This window comes from Hoplias malabaricus, chromosome 1, assembly GCF_029633855.1.
Source record: "Hoplias malabaricus isolate fHopMal1 chromosome 1, fHopMal1.hap1, whole genome shotgun sequence".
Classification (NCBI taxonomy): domain Eukaryota; kingdom Metazoa; phylum Chordata; class Actinopteri; order Characiformes; family Erythrinidae; genus Hoplias; species Hoplias malabaricus.
In genome coordinates this window covers 44,860,008-44,881,784 of record NC_089800.1, presented here as the reverse complement: position 1 = coordinate 44,881,784, position 21,777 = coordinate 44,860,008, and the positions used below count along the sequence as shown (strand labels likewise).

The window sequence follows — 21,777 nt, the reverse complement described above, 5'->3', positions numbered from 1 at the left end:
TAAGTGGTTACAGACAATTAATTAATTAATTAATTTTATATTACATTTCTACAACCATGAAAGATGATGTGCCTAAACTCGGAAAAATAATATGGCACGTCATTGCTACTCCACGCTCAGTGACATTTGGAGGAAGGTAGGAAATCACACATCTCTCCCTGCTGATTTCAGCACAGTGCTGTAAAAAGTAAATTACACAGCTCTAGGGGAGCCTATGGAGCAAAACACCAAACCTTACTAGTGTTCCTTTAAACAACCAATTGAGACTGAGATCATCGAATAGAAATAGCTTCCTCTGTTGTATCTAGGTAAAGCAGGCCAATGGTCTTTCATTGGTTAGAACTGGCTGTTTGGAAAACTAAGCAATGTTTATTTACATACTAATAAAAATTTTAAGTGAGAAAAAAAGTTGAACAACATATGGGCCATTTGCAACAAAGCTACATAGTTCAAGCACGCTGAATTATATTAATCTTAAAACAGTCTCATATTGTTTTTGTAGCAACATAAAATGGACCTGTTCAATAATTTATAATCAGATTATCTTTCACACATTTATTTAATTTCAGTTATTTATTCAGCCAGCCAAGTAAATTTAAACACCAGATATAAAGATTTGTATTCAACTGCTGGCCAAAATTGAACTTTTGTAATTTACATACAGTTGGCATCAATTATCTACAATCAATCCTTTTTTTTTTTTTTTTTTTTATAAAAAGGACCAAAAAAAATATACATCAGCACAACCAGTACATACAAAAGCTATACATGTTTGTTGAGAAACACCCACTCATTTTCATTCACCCAAGCATTATAATCAGTATCAAGCCATCTAATCAAATTATGTGGCAATGAAAACAGTGAATGCAGAAATCATTTAACAAAACCTTTTCTATCCTACGGGATGTATTTAACAATGCTTTAGTTTTTGGTGCATAAATTTTGGACTCCCTATTATCAATGTGGTGACAAAAAAAGGCTACCACCTTGGATTCATGCCTATACACTGAAAAGCTTGAGGTTGTACATCCAGGCAGAGGCTTTAAAGACTAATGAATGAACAGTTGACTAACATAAATGCCACGCTCTTCCTCAACGAAGTTTTGTATGTTTCTCTCTGTCAAACTGCTACATCCTCCTTTAATTCGTATGCACATAGAAAACAAGGGTGGCAAAAATACTGAGAGACAAGAATATCTAGAAAATTCACAAAACTGCAAGACTGGGCACCTGCCTGAATTCCTTAATGAACACAAAAGGCTCAGCTCTTCTCGAACATAAAAGAGATTAACAAATCACAGAGCTGATGTTATTACAGTTATGAAAATTATTAAATCAATGGTCATATGAATCCCATGTAAAGAGTTGAACGAGACGATGGAAACAATAAAATGGCAAAAATGTTTAACAGTCTGCATTTGAAGCCTATAACTGCTCATCACCTGTATAAATACACATCTTAAAGTCAACAACATAGTATATGAATTTCAAGAGCTGAAGCTTTCATCACCCTTATTACTTAATTTTTACATACACTGTGTATGCATTACTCTGTGCTCCACAGGGATCTAACCTACAAACCTAAAGTATGCGGATTGTATAGCACTGTATCACTTGAGATGATGTAGGCACTAAATAATATTTAAAGCCTCTGTCTGGTGGATAAATATTATGTAAACGTTCCATCAAGAAGGAAAACCTTTTAAAAATGACCATGCCAAACAGAGGATCTGCATATTTTCTTGATTTAAAATACCATGTAAATTTGTTGATTTCAAATATTAATTTTACATCTCATTGATAAAAAGGCAGATATGGGGAAAAAAATTCTAAATGAAACCTGTTCTGAAATTTGTTCACAATGAACAAATCATAGATGTTATTGCTTTTGTAGTAGTTTCTGCAATCTCACTGATTCAATGTGAAAACACATTATAACCGTACTTACTTGAAGAATTTTCTCTTGAGGGTCCTCTGAGAAACATACCGTTACACATTTCAAAACAATCTGTATTGTTGGCAAACACAATCTGTATCTGTGTATGCAGATTCAACATGTAATTTCTCAGTTTTAATATATTAGATATGCACAAACAAATACAGCATGAGTGCAATTACAATACCGCAAAAAAAAAATTAAATAAATAATTATATTTAAAAAAAAAAAAAAAAAACCCACACCATTACATTCTTGGGTATTAAAAATTTCCATTCGTTTTAACACAAATCAAAGCCATGCAAATCTGTGATTGCTTGATAAACTGATTTTGATATCAATTAACAGACAACCTCAAAGTGTGTAAGATCAAGAACTGTTCAGGATCTAGATTACTGTAGGTTCTGATTTAGACTGAAAAAAGTGTAAAAAAAACAAAAAAACACCCAAAATAATCCAAAAACCCAACTAGACAAAGAAATAAAATAGATGCATAAGCAGCACTCTTGCTCTGAAATGCTTTATGTACACGACCCCTGGTCTGTTCCCAGCAACTCCATGAACTATTGAAATTAAAAACGGTTTCCTGGTTATTATAAAAATGCAAGAGAATAGCAACAAAGATAAATTGACTTGCACCCATCTTCACACTTTAGTCAACAGGCAACAATGGTTCAAACAAATCAAACAAGGCACTGTGTTCAGCAATCCTGTTGTGTTTCTGTTAACTTGGGCAATTCAGCTACTGCTATACTGACTGGAGACCTACTGGAAGAGCTGCTGAGAAAATGTCCAACTAACAAGCAGGAAATCTAAACTCAAATAAATAGCAAGTTGGCTGAGAGCGGATTGTACAGTGGTTAGTTGCATACATTAAGGTGTTACACAGGTGACCAAATTTCAGCAGGCCAGTAAAGTGCATTCTGTGAAAGATTTCAGGTTACAGTCAATTTGGATGGGTATTTTAAGTTGAGTGCCCTCTGCTGGCCCCTGGGAGCGAGTGGCCAGTTAATTCTGGGCCACAGACGAAAGGACACCACCTTTGGGCCCCCTGTCTGTTTTCAGAGTTTCCTCTTGGGCAGCACTGTAGGATGTGGGCAGATTAGATAACGATAATAAGGAGGCGCTGTACTATCAGAGTTTGTTGGCATACAGAGTTTCCTCATCACTTTCACTCTCATCCTGGAATTCGTGGCTCAATAGAGATTTCTTTGAGCCCATGGAGGTGAGATGGATCTCGTCATCATAATCATCTCTGTGCTGCCGCAGTCGGTGGAAGCCGTCCTTCTGTCCATTAGATTTAGCTGAGCACACACACCAGATGATGCAAGCAGTGATGGCCAAGGCTGTCATAGCTGCAGCTTGAAGAAAAAGCATAGGACAGTTAGTAGTTCTGGGTGATATGCTGTCTGTGCTAGTATAGTGGTATGTGTAGGACAAGTAATTATTTGATTGAATGAACTGATAATAATGTGTGTAATACAAAAAGTAAACATTATTAACACAATACAATATATAAACACCAATATCAACACATTTCTGTTCAAGGCTCCAGTTTAGTTCTCAAACTGGAATGTGAAAAATGGCTGAACTAACAATAGACGGTGTAGTGGCACCACCTTATGTTCTCTCTGTGAAACATGGCTGAATTAACAGTTCCTACTCACGCGCTGTTTCAACATTAGATGTCAGTCAGTCTGTCAGTAAGTGTAAATGCCTCTTCTAGGCCGACCCGGTACGTGGTCCGGCAAAAACTGTGAGTCTTAAAACCTGCACTGAGTTTATGTAACCTATGTAAATTTCTGGTGAAAATGTTTCAAGCCCATAGCTTGCTTTTTACCTGCAGCTGCCACCACCAGCTCCCTTGGTAAACCAAAAACACGATTGTCCATATCAAACTCGATAATGATGGTTCTTGCTGCATCAAGAGAAGTTACGGTCACCTGGAAGGGAGGGAAGTAAGTAAGTAAGTAAGTAAGTAAGTAAGTAAGTAAATAAATAAATAAATGTTTTCTTTTGTGTTCTTGTGGCTTTTCTCACATCCTGTCGCTGCTGTTGATACCCCTCTGCTACTGCTTCAATATTATATGTGCCTGGAGACAGCAGGGCATGGAAGTATCCTCCCTCATTGGTGAACACTCTCACTCCACCGTTCAACACTATCATTGCTCCCACTATAGGCTTCCCACTCTTGTCCTTCACAATTCCACGTACACCTTTATGTACCTGAAAAGGGAAGAGTTTTAAACAGACATTTCATGAAAGAAGTGATTGATAAAGATATTTCTGAAGATGAGAAAAGAGATTTAACTGACCTCCACCAACATACTGAGCAGAGACTTCTTGTTCTCAGCCCAGAGCATGGACAGCTGGTCAGCTGGTGGGAACAGGCAACAGCTAGTGTATACTGTAATCTCAGGACAGTGTCCAAAGTCCACACTAAAGTCCTGCAACATAGCCAAGTAGTCGTCAGACGCCATGTAGAAACGAATGATGGCAAAAACAACAAAAATCCATCATTTATATCTGGCCCCATTTTTTCCATTTAAATTACCTTTCAAATGTCCTCCTCTGTATTGCACTGTAATTTTATAAATTATAAAACTCTTTGTAAACTATTTTTTAAAAGATTATACACAGATCAACCATAACATTAATGATCATCTACTTATTTCTACAATTACTGTCCATTCTGAGTTTCACTGACCACACAGGAGCACTTGGTAATTATATTATTACAGACTATTGTCAATTTGTTGCTCAATATACTTTATTTTCCCTCTTTCACTGTGTTCTTCAAATGGTCAGGACCCCCACAGGACAGAGCAGGTATAACTCCTCAGAGCTGCAGTGACACTGACGTGTTGGTGGTGTTGTGCTGGTGCGAGTGGATCAGTCACAACAGTTCATTGTTATATATTCATTGTTATATTACCTTCATTATAATATTTTAAAAGATAAACTGGCAGATTAGCCATCTTACATCCCAATTTAGGAATGACAGGGCTCAAGCTCAAATCAAAACAAATAGTACCACTACCCTCTAAACTTATTATTGCACCAGTCAGAAGTCAGAACCATTTTTGTAAGGCCTCATGAACAGCTACTCCCCTGTTCCAATGCTAAAGATACACTTTTAAATAAATTACAGTTATTATCTAAATCAGGTATATTGGATTAAGATTAGGACTAGAGATATCTGCTGTTAGAATTACCTTCATACTGCCCATGTGACTATGCCTTTCTGCTGCCCGCAATACTCCTTCAGGGATGTTCCCCACTGAAATAAAAGAGATCAAATATCAGTGTGTGTGGTATATTTTAGATGTCAGCTTCTGAAATTTTTGTTTGGCTGAATAATTTTTTATTTTTTGCTGAATTATCAAACTGGAAATAATAAACATACAATCATTAGAGAACTAATAAAACACAGCTAATAAAATGCTGATGCTTGCAACTGAATGAAAAAAGAAAAAAAAAAACAATTACCAATACAGCTAACATTACATAATATATAAAGTGAAAAATTTTAGTTACAAGCATTTCTAAAACAAGAAACATACTCTGGCTGCTGTTTGGACATCCAGTGTTTCCGAAGCGCAATTTGGGATGATTGCTGGCATACACAGTAGCCAAATACCTCAGGGTACTATCATTTTCAACTGAAAATTAAAAGAAGGAAAAAACATATTAGCGAATGAATCAATGAGTACTTCTGTTCTTAGACCTTAGCAAAGGTGAAACACACCTGGCTGTACTGGTTTGTCATATGGGTATGTAACTAAAACAGAGCCTCCATCCAGTGCTACTGAGAGTGTGTAGCCCTTCTCTTGTATCAAATCCATTATAGCACGTGTCTCAGGTTGAGGATTTGCAGTGCGCTCTGAAGCATTACCTACAAAACATAAAATCCATTTTATAAGAGCAATAACTAACAAACGTCAGGCAGAAGACACCCTTAAAATAAACAATCAATATATGACAAGTAGGCAGAAATATTCAAGACAATGATGAATTTTCTATCATTTTAATGAAATTTATTTTGCATTTAAATAATGACTCTCAGAAATTATTTACAGTCATTTGGACTCATTCATTCATTCATTGATTGTCTGTAACTGCTTATCCAGGTCAGTGTCGGGGTGGGTCCAGAACCCACCAAGAATCATTGGGAGCAAGGCAGGGACACACATGGAGAGGGTGCCAGTAATGGTGGACCTGCCTAATCCATCAGCCAAATAAAAATTTTCTGTTTATTTGCGCTTTGTGTTCTTAAAACTTTCTCCACCCACCCCACGGGATGGGTTCTTTGCATCATGGAATGGTTCTTCAGATTGCTGTAGAATGTGCTATAAATAATTTCATTATAGCACCTTTCAGAAAAGGCTTCTAAAAGTCAAAGAAATGTTGATCCCCGCTCAGTTTCCTCTGTTGACAAATGATGAGTTTTGTTGTTAAATTTTAAGTTTAAATGTATTAATCCCATGTCTTAACAAGGTGCTAGTGCTTTTAGTAAAGACATCACAGCTTCCTCATCCTCCCCTTCTAGAGTCAGAGGCACAATACATCTGTAGAAACAGCCCTGAAACAGGCATCAGATTTAGCAAAGCTTCTGGCTCATAGTTTTACTGGCAAAAGCAAAAAAAGTGAATAAAAATTTGGCAATTATTGCAAACATTTTATTATTTTATACTGCTGCTCTCATCAGTGTTTGGGGCATTGTTTTCTTCTCTGGTATTATGATAAAAAAACAAAACATATATTATATATATATATATATATATATAATATATGTTTTGTCCTGCAATATCCTGCAATGTCCTGCAATATCCTGCAAACTAACACTATTTCCAGAACAGCCCAGAGAAAGTGCAGGCATCTCCATATTCTCTGATGCAGTGGAACATACAAGACAAGGTTCTCCAAAGCGGGTGGTTAACAGGTGTTTCAGTTCCCGAACAGTTCATTAAAAATTTAATGTAAGTTAGATTAAAATATCATGCAAATTAGATGTTACAATGTAATACCAGTAATAGCTAATATCAGTTTTTCTATTTATGCTTGTAGAGGAGTCTGTTAGTATGAACAGTGTAGGCAGCAGGGAGGTTAAAAATCTGGTAATACGTCCCGGAATAAGAATTTCAAAACTGTTCAGAAATGCTCACCAAAAAAATCAGTGTCCAGATCTTTGCCATTTGTATTAGTCATGCCAACAGTGGAACTGCATTCATTTTCTTTAGCCAGCTCACGGCCATCTGGGTTAATGGAGGGCACAATGACAATTCTGGTCTCATTGATCAGCTAAGGGATAGAAGAAATATAATAAAATAAACATTATAAACTGTTTTGCTGGACAACTGCTGAGCAATAAAAAGCCATACCCTAAGAAAACCATACCCTGTTAATCGCAGCATTCGTATTGTAGTTGATGCACAGATAGGTAGCAAATTCCAGAAGCAGTTCTGTGCCCACCGGGGCATTGCCATGGATACCAGCCATGAAGCGAATTTTGGGTTTGGATGGATCTGGCTCCTGCGGGTTGTTAGAGATCTCCAGTGCCAAAATGGTTCTGAACTCCACACTCTCTCCAAGTCTAAACAGAACAAAACAGGTTCCCTAAGAAGGGTCTATACTTCAGGAAATTTTCCTCTACCATAACTCCATTATACCTTTAGTCCAATGCTCTTCATTTCTCTGCATGGCATTGGGGAAATGCACTAATATTGAACTCATAATGGTTTCAACAGATATTTGCATAAAAATAATTAGCATTAGACTATGATTGATGTTGGGTGAGGTACTTTTTGTGCAGGGTAATTTAATTAGTTAATGCTGGGAGATTGTGTTTTTATTTTACGGTATTTGGAAAAAAACTTTACCATCCTCTGTAATGCTAATCCAATTTATACATGCCATGAAAAGTACTGACTATCGGCAATAGCCAAAATTTCCCATACCTGTGTTTTCCTTAATATAATTTATTCCCTTCATGTCAGGAAAGGCTTGTTACTTAGCTGATTATTGAGCTATGGTTGTAGCAAGAATTTGCAGAGCAGGCAGATGTTCTGTAGTGATATTTCAGTTCAGCCAGGACCAGCAAACCATCAATGTACAAAAACAATACATACTTTCAGCAGACCAAATAATTCGCTGTTTAACCACTTTGTGAAAAGCAAACTAACTGGCAACACTGTTGCAAAATAGCTCTTCTTAACCTAATCTACAAAACTGTGATATTTGCTGTATGCTGAGCTACAAAAGCACAGTTAATCTTGCTCCTGAGATGACTACCTTCGTGTTATTGGTCACAGACATTGTGAACTTAACTGTAGGTAAGTACACTGTAATTGTGGCTCTTAGCTTGGGTGAGGCTTGCTCCATTACATAATGCTTACAGCAGTAATGTGCTTTCTTTTTGGCCCTCTGTCTGTTAAGTGTGAGTTGGTTTGATTTTGATTTTCAAAATTGTTAACAATGTCTCTCTTCCAAGAGAATGGAGCTGCTTCCATTTAGCTTTATCACACAATCCCACTGCTGTCCAGTTCAGATATCTGTTGGTGGATGTGAAAGTTCTGGGCAGCTGGTTGTTCAGAAGGACTGCGTTAGCAGCAATATGAAAAGGTGTAATGACTTGCTTTTGCATGTCTCAGAGGAACCATGCGCTTGTCCTAGTTCTCCCAAGTGATTGAGGGAGTCTTAACTCGTTAACCATTAACCATTGAGACAGTTCATGACTAATGATAAAAAGAAAACTGAGATATAAAAAAAGGTTTGACAATGACACTATGAAGCTATCATAATTTAGAACTAAGGTAACTTTCTGAAATTGAAATTTTGCAACTTACAAAATTAAAGAACTTTGGACAAAAAAAACGGTCATAAATATATATTTGTCAAAATCTGACAGATGAAAGAAATGAAGACAAAACATAACTACAAATTAACAGCAGGTTAAAGTGAATGATAGGTGTTTAACACAGTTGATATGGACTGAGTGGATGGCAGAGCAGTACCTTTGGAGTATGGTGATGTTTGGAAAGTTTAAAGTGAGGCTACGCAGGAACTCCGACAGCTCTTCATGCCGATGGTAGCGGAAACTGGTGGTGGCAGTGTCCTGAATCAGCTGATCCAAGCCATCACTTACTGACAGCTGCTTGATAAAACGGTGAAATTCCTCCTCACTGGGATCTACCCATGCATTGGGACCTTTAGTGTTCTGCCCATTTTCATTACCCTGTATCCGGGTCAGTTTAAAGTTAACCACTTCCACACCATCCTTAGGCACTGTTGCATATAAGTCAACAGAAGAGTATCTGGAGAAAATGGCAGAGGAAAAAAAAAGAAGACACATTAGCCAACAATGGCAATCCAAGATTACTTATGTGGCTTCTTTCACATTTGCTATATAAATGGACAATGTATGTATGGACAAAATCCAGTCTTCAAGATTGTTCCTATGACTGTTTTAGGTTTTATAGCTGTTCTCCACAAAATGATATGATCTTTCAGGCATGCAGCTGAGACAAGCCCAAACGGATCCAAAGGGTTCTAGTACTTATCAAACACATCATCATTGTAGTTAAGGTGGCAAACTAAGAAAGAAACCTCCTGCAAGGCTAAACCGTCTAGACTTTGACACCTTCATGGGGAGAAATTGATCCCAATGATATCACACCAATATTTATCATACTCTTTAATGATTAATTGTCCCATTCTTCTCCACATCATACAGCAAAACGAGATCTGAGATAACAGCCAATTCTGTTTTGTCAGCTAAAAAGCATTTATGTTCTTCCTCCAAACCCGTTTACCTGTCCAATGACACCACATTAGCAGTGGTCAGAAAAGTACCAGTCTATGGCTTCACCACATTTTATTATGGGGTGAGATTTAACAGTGGATGAAATGATATAGGACCAACTAAGTGAGGGAAAAAAAAGCTCAAAATAGTGTACCCTTGTGCAGAGGCAGTAAGGCGATATGTTCCAGGAACAAGCAGGCGCCAGTAGTCCCCATCTGTGTTAGTGCTTATAGGGTGGTCTATACCCTCTACAGTGATAGTGGCATTTGGGATTCCTGTGCCAGCTGTACTGTCATTCACCATCCCCTTCACTCCTCTGTGGACCTGTGGATATAGAATATACTGGCAAGAATAAGGACAGAGCACCTTTATGTAGAATGATTGTGTGTTAGTGCGAGAATGAGCAACACAATGAGGAAAAAAATATGTCTGTGGTAGAGATTGAGGGGTGTAGGGCAGATAGAGGCTGACCTGGTGGATAAACTGTAGCAGTGATTTACGGTTCTGCTCCCAGTACATCGGCAAATCTGCAGCTGGAGGATACTTCACACAGCCCAACTCAATAGTCACTTCGAAGCAGTTTGTGTTCATATAGTTCCAGTCCTGCATACCACCTAGACACATGGTTGAATCAAAAAGTAAAATTTTTGTTCCTTAGTATGTTTAACATATTTCTCTTTTCTCCTAAAACAGACATAATTAACATTAACGTGGGTGTTAAAACATGCGCTTCTACACTGAAAGGATATACATGTCGGACATGTATGTAAAGTCCTGTGGCTCAATGGAGAATATATTACTAAAAATAATATGCATCTAGAAAGATATAAACTAACCAGTTTTCCTTAAACCAATTTTCATACTGACAACATGTGGACATTCTAATACTTAAGATAAGGGCATAAAAAAAGTTCTTGCTTGATCATGATATTAACTCTTTACCTATAACACATTTCTGTTTGTAGTGCATGGTTTTCATACTTAAATCATACATTTCCTGGCAGACAAATTAGTGGCAAAGTCACTTACCAGCCACATTGTACCACTGAGCTCCATTGGTAATTCCATCCTGAAAATGCTCATATTGATATTGTAGAATGTCTTTGCATGGGTAGCCGTCATACATCTGCGAGTTTTCCTGTAACACACAAAAAGATTTTAATGAAAAATGAATAATGAACAAAAGGAGTAATAAGTAAAGGTTCTGAGAAATAGAGAACCAGTGACATGAAAGGAGGGGGTTTCACTCACCTTGGAGTAAGCAGTGGCAATCATTTTAAACACAGCATCATCCGGAGACTTGCTATATCTACTTATGCCCTCTGGGTCATCGTCAAAAGGGTAATTTACCACTAAAGAGCCTAAAAATACACAAAAATCAAACTCGAGAGAATGTATCAAGATTTAAAACAAAGTAAAAGTAGGTCTCACCTCACTCTAACACTATTTGAGAGTTTTTCATTAATGTCTGTGGAAACTAGTAAACTGGTTTGGTTTTATGTGATGCAAAACTTTAGGCTTTTTATAAACTAATTGTTGAGTCCGTGTTTCAATTTAGTAATTGAACCATTGCTTACAAACACCAACGGACAACTCAATGGATGTGTATATCCTTGTGCTTACGATGAATGAATGAGAAGGCAAGGCTAATTTTGCTCTATAGGACTACTGGCTTCAGATGGCTGATGCATCACCAAAGATGTCCATATGACAGGGCCAACACATAGAGCGCTTTGCAATTCAGAAGCTCCACTTTAAGACACTTTTAACACACACTGTATTAAGGCTAAATCTACAGTCTGGACCTACCTCCATGCAGATTAGCGGACAGCACAAATGGGTAGCGTTTCAACCAGCCCATCACAGCTATAGTCTCTTGCTGTATGGGATCAGTTATGATTTTGAACTGATCAGGAAAATTGCGGTTCAGGTCAAAGTTGTTGCTGTTATTACGCCCCTGGTAGCCGCTTATATCTCCTATAAAAAAACAATAAAAAAACAATAATAAATATTAATCATGATTTTTTGCCCAAGAGTACAGACTTAAAGGCATGTGCAAGGTGTAGTTCACCCTTACCCTCTTGGGCAACCTCATATCCATCTGGATTCATGGAGGGCATGATATGGATGCGAGTGGTGCTGACAAGTTCGGTGACCTCCGGGTCGGTGCCATAGTTACGGCAGAGATATTCAATCAGGTTAAGTAGCAGCTCCCGTCCCACTACTTCATTGCCATGCATGTTACCAATGTATTTAAACTCTGGCTCACCTAAAGGGGATCATTGACTCATTTCAATATCCAGTGTAGTTTTACTATGAAGGGTGACAAACAACAATGCTACAGTGACACTGAGATAAAGCCTAGGTATACAGGAATAAGTAGGAATTATGGAGTACTTAGTGTCCCTTACACAGTAATTTAATGCAATTTTGACTTTGTGGAGGCATGTATTCAATTTATAAAACCTCAAAATCCAGCTAAATTCAATTGATTTAACTATTACAATAAGAATCTAACTTTCAAAATACACAAAATATATGTGTATTTCAAAATCAACTTGTGACTGAGAGATAATCAAGTGATAATACAAAAAAACAAACAAAAAAAAACATACAAACACAGAGCTTGTTCTTCTGACTTTTATGTTGGAAAATATTATTTTGAATAGTTGGACAAACTCCATTTTGTATAAAACTTTTTTTGAGTAGATTACAATTCAGGTTGATATAAATATCAGTGTTAGTGTAGGTGAACATCACAAAAATGCATGCAGTTAAACAGTCACTAATATTTTGAAATTTTAAAGCACATGTTAATTATCTATTGTGATTCTCAGGTGGAAAAACATGGGTAGTTCTACCTTGCTCATGTTTGCCAGGATTGTCTGAGATTTCCATGACCCACAGCTCAAGGTTTTTCACAGACTTGCCGATGGAGTAGAGGCGTGTGATAGAAGGGTAGTTTGTGTTGAACTTCTGCAGGAACAGCTCCATATCACTGTTGTGATGGTGACGGAACTCCTGAGGCTGCAGGGGCTGTGGTTCTGGTGGCGGGGGTGGCCCCGTTTTGCTGCCCGAATCCTCCTCTGCTGGATCTGTGGAGTCACTGGTAACGTTATTTTTGGTGCTCATTGGGCTTGCAGAAGTGGTGGTGGAGGCTGTCAGTGATGAAGTGGCTGTACGGCTGATGCTCTCATCATTTACCAAAGCTAGCGTGAAGTTCTGTTCCATAGCTTTGCCCTGAGACACTTGCACATTGGCCACCATAATGGGTGTATACCTAAAGCACACAAAGAAAGCAAACAATGAGTCATTATTTCAGTGAGAGAGCTGGTCTCATCAGACGATACCCCACAACTTTTCGGAACACTTTTTACCCCTTAAAAAAATGCATAATTTATATGAATAATAACTGACTGGCTGTAGTATAGCTTGTAAATAAGGTTATGTTTTCTATATGATCAGAAAACATTGATGTATACATTTTAATTTTTAACCATTTAAAAAGAACAAAGAAAAATACACACATATATTGATATATTGAATGTAAATGGGCTTTATTATGTATATATCAACACAGAAAATGTGGTTACTAAATGAATTGCAGAATTACATTAGTCCGGCACAATATCAACAATAACCACAGATTCCCAGTGGAAATGGACATGCCGAGAGAAACGTACCCAGGTGCTACAGCTGTGATGTTATAGGTGCCAGGCAGCAGCAGTCGGTAATAATCACCAAAGCGTCCAGTGCTCACATTGTGGTTAATGCCTGCCACCAGGATCTTTGCACCAGAGAGGGGTGTCCCATTTTCAGCTTCTTTAACAAAACCTCGCACACCAATATGAACCTGAGAATTAAACAAACAAAAAAATAATAATAATAATAAAACATAAGTGACAGTAACAATCCTGGGCCGCTGACTATATGGTATGGTGTATGACAGCAATGATGCCTGTATGTTCAGATACTTAAATGTGCAACTAGTCAATAGATTTGCACCTTCTCCATGTAAGCCAACAGAGACTCGCGGTTGTTTTCCCACTCTTTTTGTAATTGTGTAGCAGGGGGATACTTGCAGCAGCTCAGCTCCATGGTGATTTCTAAGCAGTTCCCATTCAGGTAATTGTAGTCCTGCATCCCACCTGTGTAGCAAAGAACAAAAACTGTATTTTTCACAAGTATAAGCTGAATTGACCATACACAGTCTGTATGTCATTAAACAACAGCAAAGAGAAAACATGGTAAAAATATATTTCAAACAGAGTGACAATGAGCAGACTGTACATTTTTTTTTGCAAAGAATATGCAAAAATAAAAAAACCCACTTGGACATTAAGTCCTTAAAGACTTAATCCAGCTTCATATCCCTTTATAAAGGGAAATGTGCCACAGAAACAATGACTGGCACATATTAGCAAGGGTGGACACTGATCTTATCACTGTCAGTGAGAACAAATCATGTTTGCAGTGGCATTCTGCCTCACTCTGACTAGACCTCTCAGATGCCTCAGGAGAGTTGCCATGGATATATTCGCAGGAACTACACACAATAAAGACAAGACACCAAAACACTTCCAAAAAGAGCGATCATGTTACTCTTCGCTTTGACTCGCCCGTACAAGTTACAATCACCAAACGCCCACCAGCTGAATTCAGATACATTTCAAGCCAGGAATTAACTAATCAACTCATAAAACAAATTTAATGATAAAGATTCAATGACTATGAATCTATATAGGTATTATGAATCTATATTGTCAGTTTTCAACATGGGTATTTTTTGTTTGTACTTTTCTGAAAGAAACATGTCATAAAACACAAGTTATATGTATAAAACCACTTAGCTGGCTCATACTGAATAGCTGGATGCACAAGACAAGAATCATAGCAGTGTGGGCAGTTAAACGCATAAGAAACTAGCAGACTTTGACAGCTGTTTATATTTGTCAAGCATTTCAAACTTAAATACAGGGGGTCCTCGACTTACGACGTTGATCCGTTCCTACGTCGCGTCGTAAACCGATTTTCGGTGTAAGTCAGAACATACGTGAATAGTGTACGTAAATAACAAAGTGTAGGCACTTGCTGTATCCTAACACCTATACTCCTCGGTCCCGAGACGCGTAACCGTGTATTCTTCCGCCACGCACAACAAACACGAAGTTCCCGTTACGACGTTTACGGCGCAAAACCACTTAAGTTGAAACAAGGTTTTATACAGTAAATGGGAGATGTGTCGTAACCGCGAAACTTCGTAACTCGGGACTGACATAACCCGAGGACCTCCTGTATATGTACTTACTTTTCTCCAGACAAGATGAATATTTAGGTTGATGCAGAATATATTTTATTGTGGCAACTGGGCCATTTTATTCATTAATACATTTTACAATTTTTAAATTCATATTCTAGGTTATTATTAAATATACATTATTGTACATGTATCAGCATCAGGAGACGTGTAAAAAAGAAATACCAGATTCTGCATCGGGCCACGTTTGCCAAATCCATGCAACCCTAGTTTAAAATTAATATTTTAAATAAAACTTTATGACAAGTTTATTGTAGTTATGTAGTAATTAATGTGAATTATTCTGGTAACACAATGCTTCTGCAGAGAATTACCTTTATGTATTAATTTTCATATATTTGCAATACAACAGAAACAATGCCATATTTCTCAGTATTGCTAGTTTATTAGGATGTAATCACATGTTATATTTTACAAATGACACATATGCCTATTAAAACATTTGATATCAGCATTTGAATATTTGTGCATCCCATCCTGCCTTTAACTGCTACAGAAGTCAATATATACAAAATTATGTTATTCTACTATTACCAATAGATAAGAAAGATTGAGCATCCTAAAAGACAAATTTACAATAAACCATTTAATCACTTGAAACACAAATTTGCAACAATGCCAAGCTCTGTGCCTCTCAATTTATTAGGTGCCCTGTGGTACACTGCCGAGCACACAGTTCGCACAAGGTCAAAGGAGATGAGCAGCCAACCAGCAGAGTGTGAGCCAAAAATCACATACAAGTGGAGCAGATAAAACAGCAATCACTCCTCTTTTTTAATCCTTTGGCTCATGCGTCAATATGCCACACTCACTCTCAGAGAGCACGATAATAACAGCACTCTGCATAAGCAAACAAGATGTGAGTGTGGAAGAAATCAGACCAAATATTCAAACAATAATTATAGTTCAACATAATCTGAAGTAACAGTCTAGGAGTTCCCTAGATTGAAATTTAATAGACAAAATTAACAACAATTTTGTTTCTGGTGGAGAATTAAGTCAAATGTGATTTAAAATTAGGTTCTAATGTAAGGTAATGACTGGGAGGTGGCTGGGCAAGTATGCGGAGTAGCTTTATTTATGGTCTTCTAACAATCTTGGTAGTTGAAACAAATAGGTCAACAGACGGGCAGCTGAACATGTACAAGCACAATCCATAATTTATCAACATTCACTATAACAACAGGGAACCTGCTCAGAAGTACCCAATGAACTTAGAGGACTTTTCTAAAATAAAAAATAAATCAAGTTAATAAATAGCAGTGTGAATGAATGAATCCGTAACCTAAAAACAGGTGAATGAATATAATAAAAAAAATTTAAATAAAAATTAAATAAAAGTAATTCAGAATGGAATGATATTTGTATTAATATCCTTCATTAACTAAAAAAAAAAGAGAGAAAAAAAAAATAGAAAAAAAAAAAAAATAGAAAAAAAAAAAAAAACACCCATGAGCTGACACTAAATGGACTTGTTCATAAATTTGAAGAAGAAATAATTGCTCAGATATGGCCCTGATAACTATCTAATAACTGTATTACAAGTGAACCGGGCTCATATCCAGAGATATGTCTACACATCTTTTCATTCAGCATAGTTTTTCATTTGACCCTAGTGGAGTAGGCCAAGCAAACAATGAGTTCACAGTTTGCTAAAGCAGTCATGCCTGCAGCTACATCCTGCTGTTTCCATACGATGCTCAACTGACCCTATAAACCTAACCAAGTCCCTGGAAAACCTATTTAACATACTTCAAAAGGAAGTTAATGGCACTGTGTTGAATGGTTTAACGCTTGGATGGCACCACCAAAACAAAACATAGCCCCACAATACCTGAGGATTAATCTGTAACAAAAGGGCAGAAAAATAAACAAGGACTAGACTAGATCCTAGTCAGCTACATAACACATCCTGGTTGGGACAGAGCTCTGCACGTTCAGGGTAAGGTAACCATATACGATACACGTGATAAGCTTCGGAGTTTTACTGTGCTACAACATTTCCTACAAGGTCAATGTGTTTCAAATGCAGTTTCATACAATGAACAATGTACACACTGTAAATAGGAATTTATTTTCATTAGATCTATCACTGTGCATCTCCGTAGGGTCACATCACCTGCACCTGTAATATCTGCTTTTTTGTGTGTATTTTCTATTCTATTCATTTTAAACATTTTCATTTTTATAAATCCCTTACTTAATATATTTCTTGAAAACTTTAAACATTCCAAGTACTGTCTTGATTGTGATACAGGTCTGCACTCACAAAAACAAAGACAGACAGAGTTTAGTATATAAAATGTATATAATAATAACACGACGTCTATAGCTTTTCCCTGCATTCCTTCTAGGCCCAGATCCACAAAACTAACGTATGTTGCTCCAGTACACTGAAATGATTAGAAATTTTTATTGAATATTAACTACTGAACAAGATCAGGTGATCTCTGTAGGCTATGAGTCAGCTAAACTGAGCAAAACAACTTTACCTGCTACTGAACACACACCAGGTTTTTTTTTGTTGTTGTTACAATAAGATCCAAATCCCAGGTAACTAATTCAACGAGGCCTAGAGAAGCACACGACCTAACCATCAATAAGACAGATCAGAGTAAACTGAAATGACCTTATAAATGGTAAATCCTTATAAGGGCTAAGGATCTTTAGTTGACTAAGCATGACTCAAAAATTCAGTCAATATACTTTGTGACAGACAAACACATAATGCTTGTGTTTGCACAGAATCATTACACAGAAACTTTGCGCAAGAATGATGACTTTATCAACCTGTTTAACAATTCAGAACTAGTCTTGTTAAAACTCAGAGCAAATTTAATTGCTGGCACAGGGACTTTAGCAGCCGAAATCATTAACACCAACTGCTGATCCGAGGACGTGTTAGATCCCTCTGCAGACCAATGCATATGCTTCCAAACAACACATTTTGTAACATTTCCTGCCTAGATGAGCAAGCAATGATTGTGTCTCAAAAAAATCATAATAAACACGTTAGACCTGATGTGTAACAGGAAACAAGCTTGTGTGAAAAGTAGTGCCCTTTCCTTAATCCTAAATATGAATAAGAAATTGTGCAATCACCGGCAGTTTTGGCCCAAAATGTTAATTTTTACATTTGAGAACAGGACCAACAGTGTAATTACTGTATTGTGCCTATGTCGCAACATGCTTTTTAATGAAAAGAGAGTTTTCTAAAAGGGCCAGAATACCCAAGTAGTTTAGCAATGAGGTAACCCCATGATTTAAAAAAAAAAAAAAAAAAAAAACTTCACAAAGCAAAGCTTAAGCCCAAATGTGAAAATGAGTCTTCTCATTATTATCGCATAGGCTCTGAACATAATCTGCACTAATCCTAAACACCCTGGTATAAACTGCACAGCAGCTTCACAGAGTCGACACACCAGGAACCATTTCCACATCCTCCTTGAATTATTTCCACATTCAAACAGTTTCCCAAACAAGATTCTGGCACCAAACTAAGTTAGAAAACTGAGTTATTAACTCTCTCCTCCACTGGCTCATGTTACAAGTGCAAAGCCTGACCTGCACACCTCTCTCCACAATGAAGATCATGTTCCTGTTATCTGACAGTGATGGTCAAGCTCTGCTGATTAGGACAGAAGATTCAAATACTGGGTTTTACATTGCTGTCTGCACTCATTTTTCCCTGCCACAGGTGCGGTAGCATGGTTCTATTTCCTAATTATATATGCCAAAAATTTGACTTGTCTTAGTGGGAAAAGACGACAAAAATTTCAACCAAAAACATGGATTATTTTGATGTTTATTTGCCAACTTATAAGAACTAGGGCAAACATACATATTTTCTTACACACACACACACACACACACATATACACACACACACACATATATATATATATATATGTGTGTGTGTGTGTGTTTGTGTGTGTGTGTAAGAAAATATGTAGAAAACTATATTTATTTTTATTTATTTATTCCCCCCTCAAAAAAATGGACTGGTGAATGTACTTAAAAACAAGTATGTCCTGTTCTCTGTCAACACTTAGGTTTAAAATGATGGCAGCAAAAGAATTTGGCAACAATAATAACTGAAGAAACTATTTCATCAAAACGCACAGAAGAACAGGGATATATCAATTTTTATTTACAAAGACAATTTATATCTGAAGAGTGATTAAACACACCTTTATTTCATAGAGGTTTCTCTATTCTTGATGTTTACAACTCAAATTTAGCTAATTATTCATTATCTAAAATAGCCTTCCTCAACCAGGCTGCCGTGGCACCTTAGGGGGAAAACGCAGCTCTGTCAGACTGCCGTCAAAAATATTTAAAATGTTACTGACATAAAAATAAAATGATAGTTACAACACTATAATGAAAATGCAGCTATGACATCAGAACATCTGTGTGGCCAGAAAGAAAAATTGCAGCTGGACCTGAATAATTTCAGCTCCACAGTTGTACAAATTAATTTGCTGATGGTTTACTTTCACTGTTTCATGTTGATTGGGGTGAAGCAATTTATGAGCGTTACAAAATCAAAGCAGTAGTGTCTGATGCACCCTTCAACTCACTCACATGCAAGGTAATCTTTTTGTTTTTTATTTTACATTTTTTTAAATTGGATTTGCGAAACGTTTTGCATATTTTAAAGGGTGCCATAATAAAAAAAAGGTGTGAGAAACCCTGTTCTAATAGGACCATTGAATGTCTATGTTCTGAATTTTTGAAACTCTGAAAATTAAATATTTAAAAAATGCAGTCTTGTTTAGTCCTCCATTAAAGCTTACAGTGTGAGGGTGACTGACCAAGCTAAGCTGTTAGTCACCATGGGAAGCTTTATATAGTTTTGTGTGTATTTTGACAAACAGTGATGGGCAAGGTGTGTGCTGGTCATTACCTGACACGTCATACCACTCTGCACCATTGGTGATGCCATCTTTAAACTTTTCATCGGGCTCTCCTTCACATTTCGGTTCCCCTGTACTCATGACAGGGTTGTTCTTTGCATAAACCTGCGCCAAGTACTTGAAGAGAGCATCATCTGGCGACTGACTGTAGACACCAGTCTGAGCATGAGAGAAAGAGTCATCAAAGGGATAACTTGCCACCACTGTGCCACCATGCAGATTCCCTGAGAGGACAAAGCTGGAAAGAAAAAGAAAAAATCCAAAACACTTAACATGAAACGTGTTTTAAAAAGATCTTAAGTATTTCTAGAGTACAAAACCAAGGCGTAACTTTGAGTTTTGGTATTTATGTTTATGATATGCATGAATGCTCTTTTTATTGGACGACGTCTGAATAAATAAAAGGAAGGGTTCTCTGTCCTTTATTATGCTTTTGAAATGTGGAAATCAGATGTACATTTCAGGTAGTCAAGCTCAATAAACACTAAAAAAACTGAAATGTCCTGTAAAGCACTTTCAGCTGCTTTACAGAACAACGTACATATCGCTCACCTTCCTACTACTCTTTAACCCCACCTTTCCCCGGAGGCCACCAGGCCGGGGCCAGAGCGCGGAGCTCCACTCACCTGTTGTTAGTGATCCAGTTCATAACGGCGGTTCTCTCCGGAGCGTCGTCCGTTTTGACGGTGATCTGGTCGAACTGATCCGGGAAGCTCCGGTTGAGGTCTATGTCTTTGGCGTTGTTCCTGCCACCGGTTCGGCCGGAGCAGTCCCCCTCCTCGGACTTCTCGAAGCCGTCCGGATTCATGCTGGGCATAATATAGATATCCGTGGTGTTGACGAGCTCGGAGATACGCTGATCCTCTCCGTAACTCCGCAAAAGTAGGTCTATAAGATAAACCAGAACCTGGCGGGATATGGTCTCGTCTCCGTGCATGTTGCCCACGTATTTAAACTTAGGTTTCCCAGGAACCTCGGTTGTGGGATCGGCGGTGATCCTCATCACCCACAGCTCCCTTCCCTGCACCGACCTCCCGATACTAGACAAAGCCGCGATGTGCGGGTATTTCCGGGCGAGGGACGTTAGACGCTCGCTCAGCTCCTTAAAGTGGTAATATCGGCCATAGGTCTCCACTACTACATCATGGACTGTGTCATCGTCCACAGGAGCCGAGCTTACACTCACAACCAAAACAATCGCAAACAACCCAACACAGAGGGTCGGCCTCGGCGCTGAACGCTCTCTTTCTCCGGTCTTTCGCCACATGTCGCCCAACACGGCTCTCTTTACTCATTTAGTCTTAGCAAACCCTGGTAAAACATATCCGAGCTGTGTCCACAGAACCACTCTATTTCTCTCTCTCTCTCTCTACTTCCGTCTCAGTCTCGACTGAGGGGGTAGGGCCTGTGTTGGAGGGGCCTTTCACGCGACACACTTCACAAATAAAAGTCTGTTTTCTGCGGAGTCCTGCTCGTGACACATCCCATCAAAATAAATAAAAGCGTGTGAACGAGACCTTTACATTTGCTTAAAACTATTAAAAGTGGCTAATATGTAACTTTTCGCCCATTTTGTGCGGCTCTCTGACTGTATCTCCCTATCTCCATTCACCCACCCCCCACCTGCAGCTTAAGCCCCACCCCGCGGTTTGATAGGATTGTGCCCTTATGTTTATGAGGTCAGAAACCCTGGCTGCCTGAATTCATCAGTTTGAGACTGTCTTTGGTATTATCTCAGCCATGACCATGACTGCTTATGTTTGATATTTTTTTATATATACATTTTAGTATAATAAAATATAAA

General features: G+C 37.8%; 1 protein-coding gene across 2 annotated transcripts; it reads right to left on the bottom strand.

The window, feature by feature from the left end:
- Window positions 1-1,072: 1,072 nt before the first annotated feature.
- On the bottom strand, window positions 1,073-21,455 carry cpda (carboxypeptidase D, a). 2 transcript variants are annotated; one of them, XM_066663917.1, is made up of 21 exons: window positions 20,600-21,455; window positions 19,964-20,211; window positions 13,743-13,885; window positions 13,421-13,590; window positions 12,599-13,017; window positions 11,815-12,006; window positions 11,547-11,714; window positions 10,989-11,098; window positions 10,767-10,875; window positions 10,209-10,351; window positions 9,892-10,061; window positions 8,950-9,249; window positions 7,334-7,529; window positions 7,102-7,237; window positions 5,685-5,831; window positions 5,500-5,598; window positions 5,152-5,216; window positions 4,252-4,383; window positions 3,977-4,162; window positions 3,777-3,879; window positions 1,073-3,291 (listed from the first exon to the last, which is right to left on the bottom strand). In XM_066663917.1, the coding sequence occupies exons 1-21, from the start codon at window positions 21,238-21,240 to the stop codon at window positions 3,071-3,073; spliced, it is 4,098 nt and encodes a 1,365-aa protein (XP_066520014.1). In that variant the 5' UTR covers window positions 21,241-21,455; the 3' UTR covers window positions 1,073-3,070. The 2 variants fall into 2 exon arrangements, with proteins under 2 accessions (XP_066520014.1, XP_066520004.1); XM_066663907.1 differs by having other exon boundaries at window positions 1,073-3,297; window positions 20,600-21,454.
- Between the last annotated feature and the right edge of the window lie 322 nt (window positions 21,456-21,777).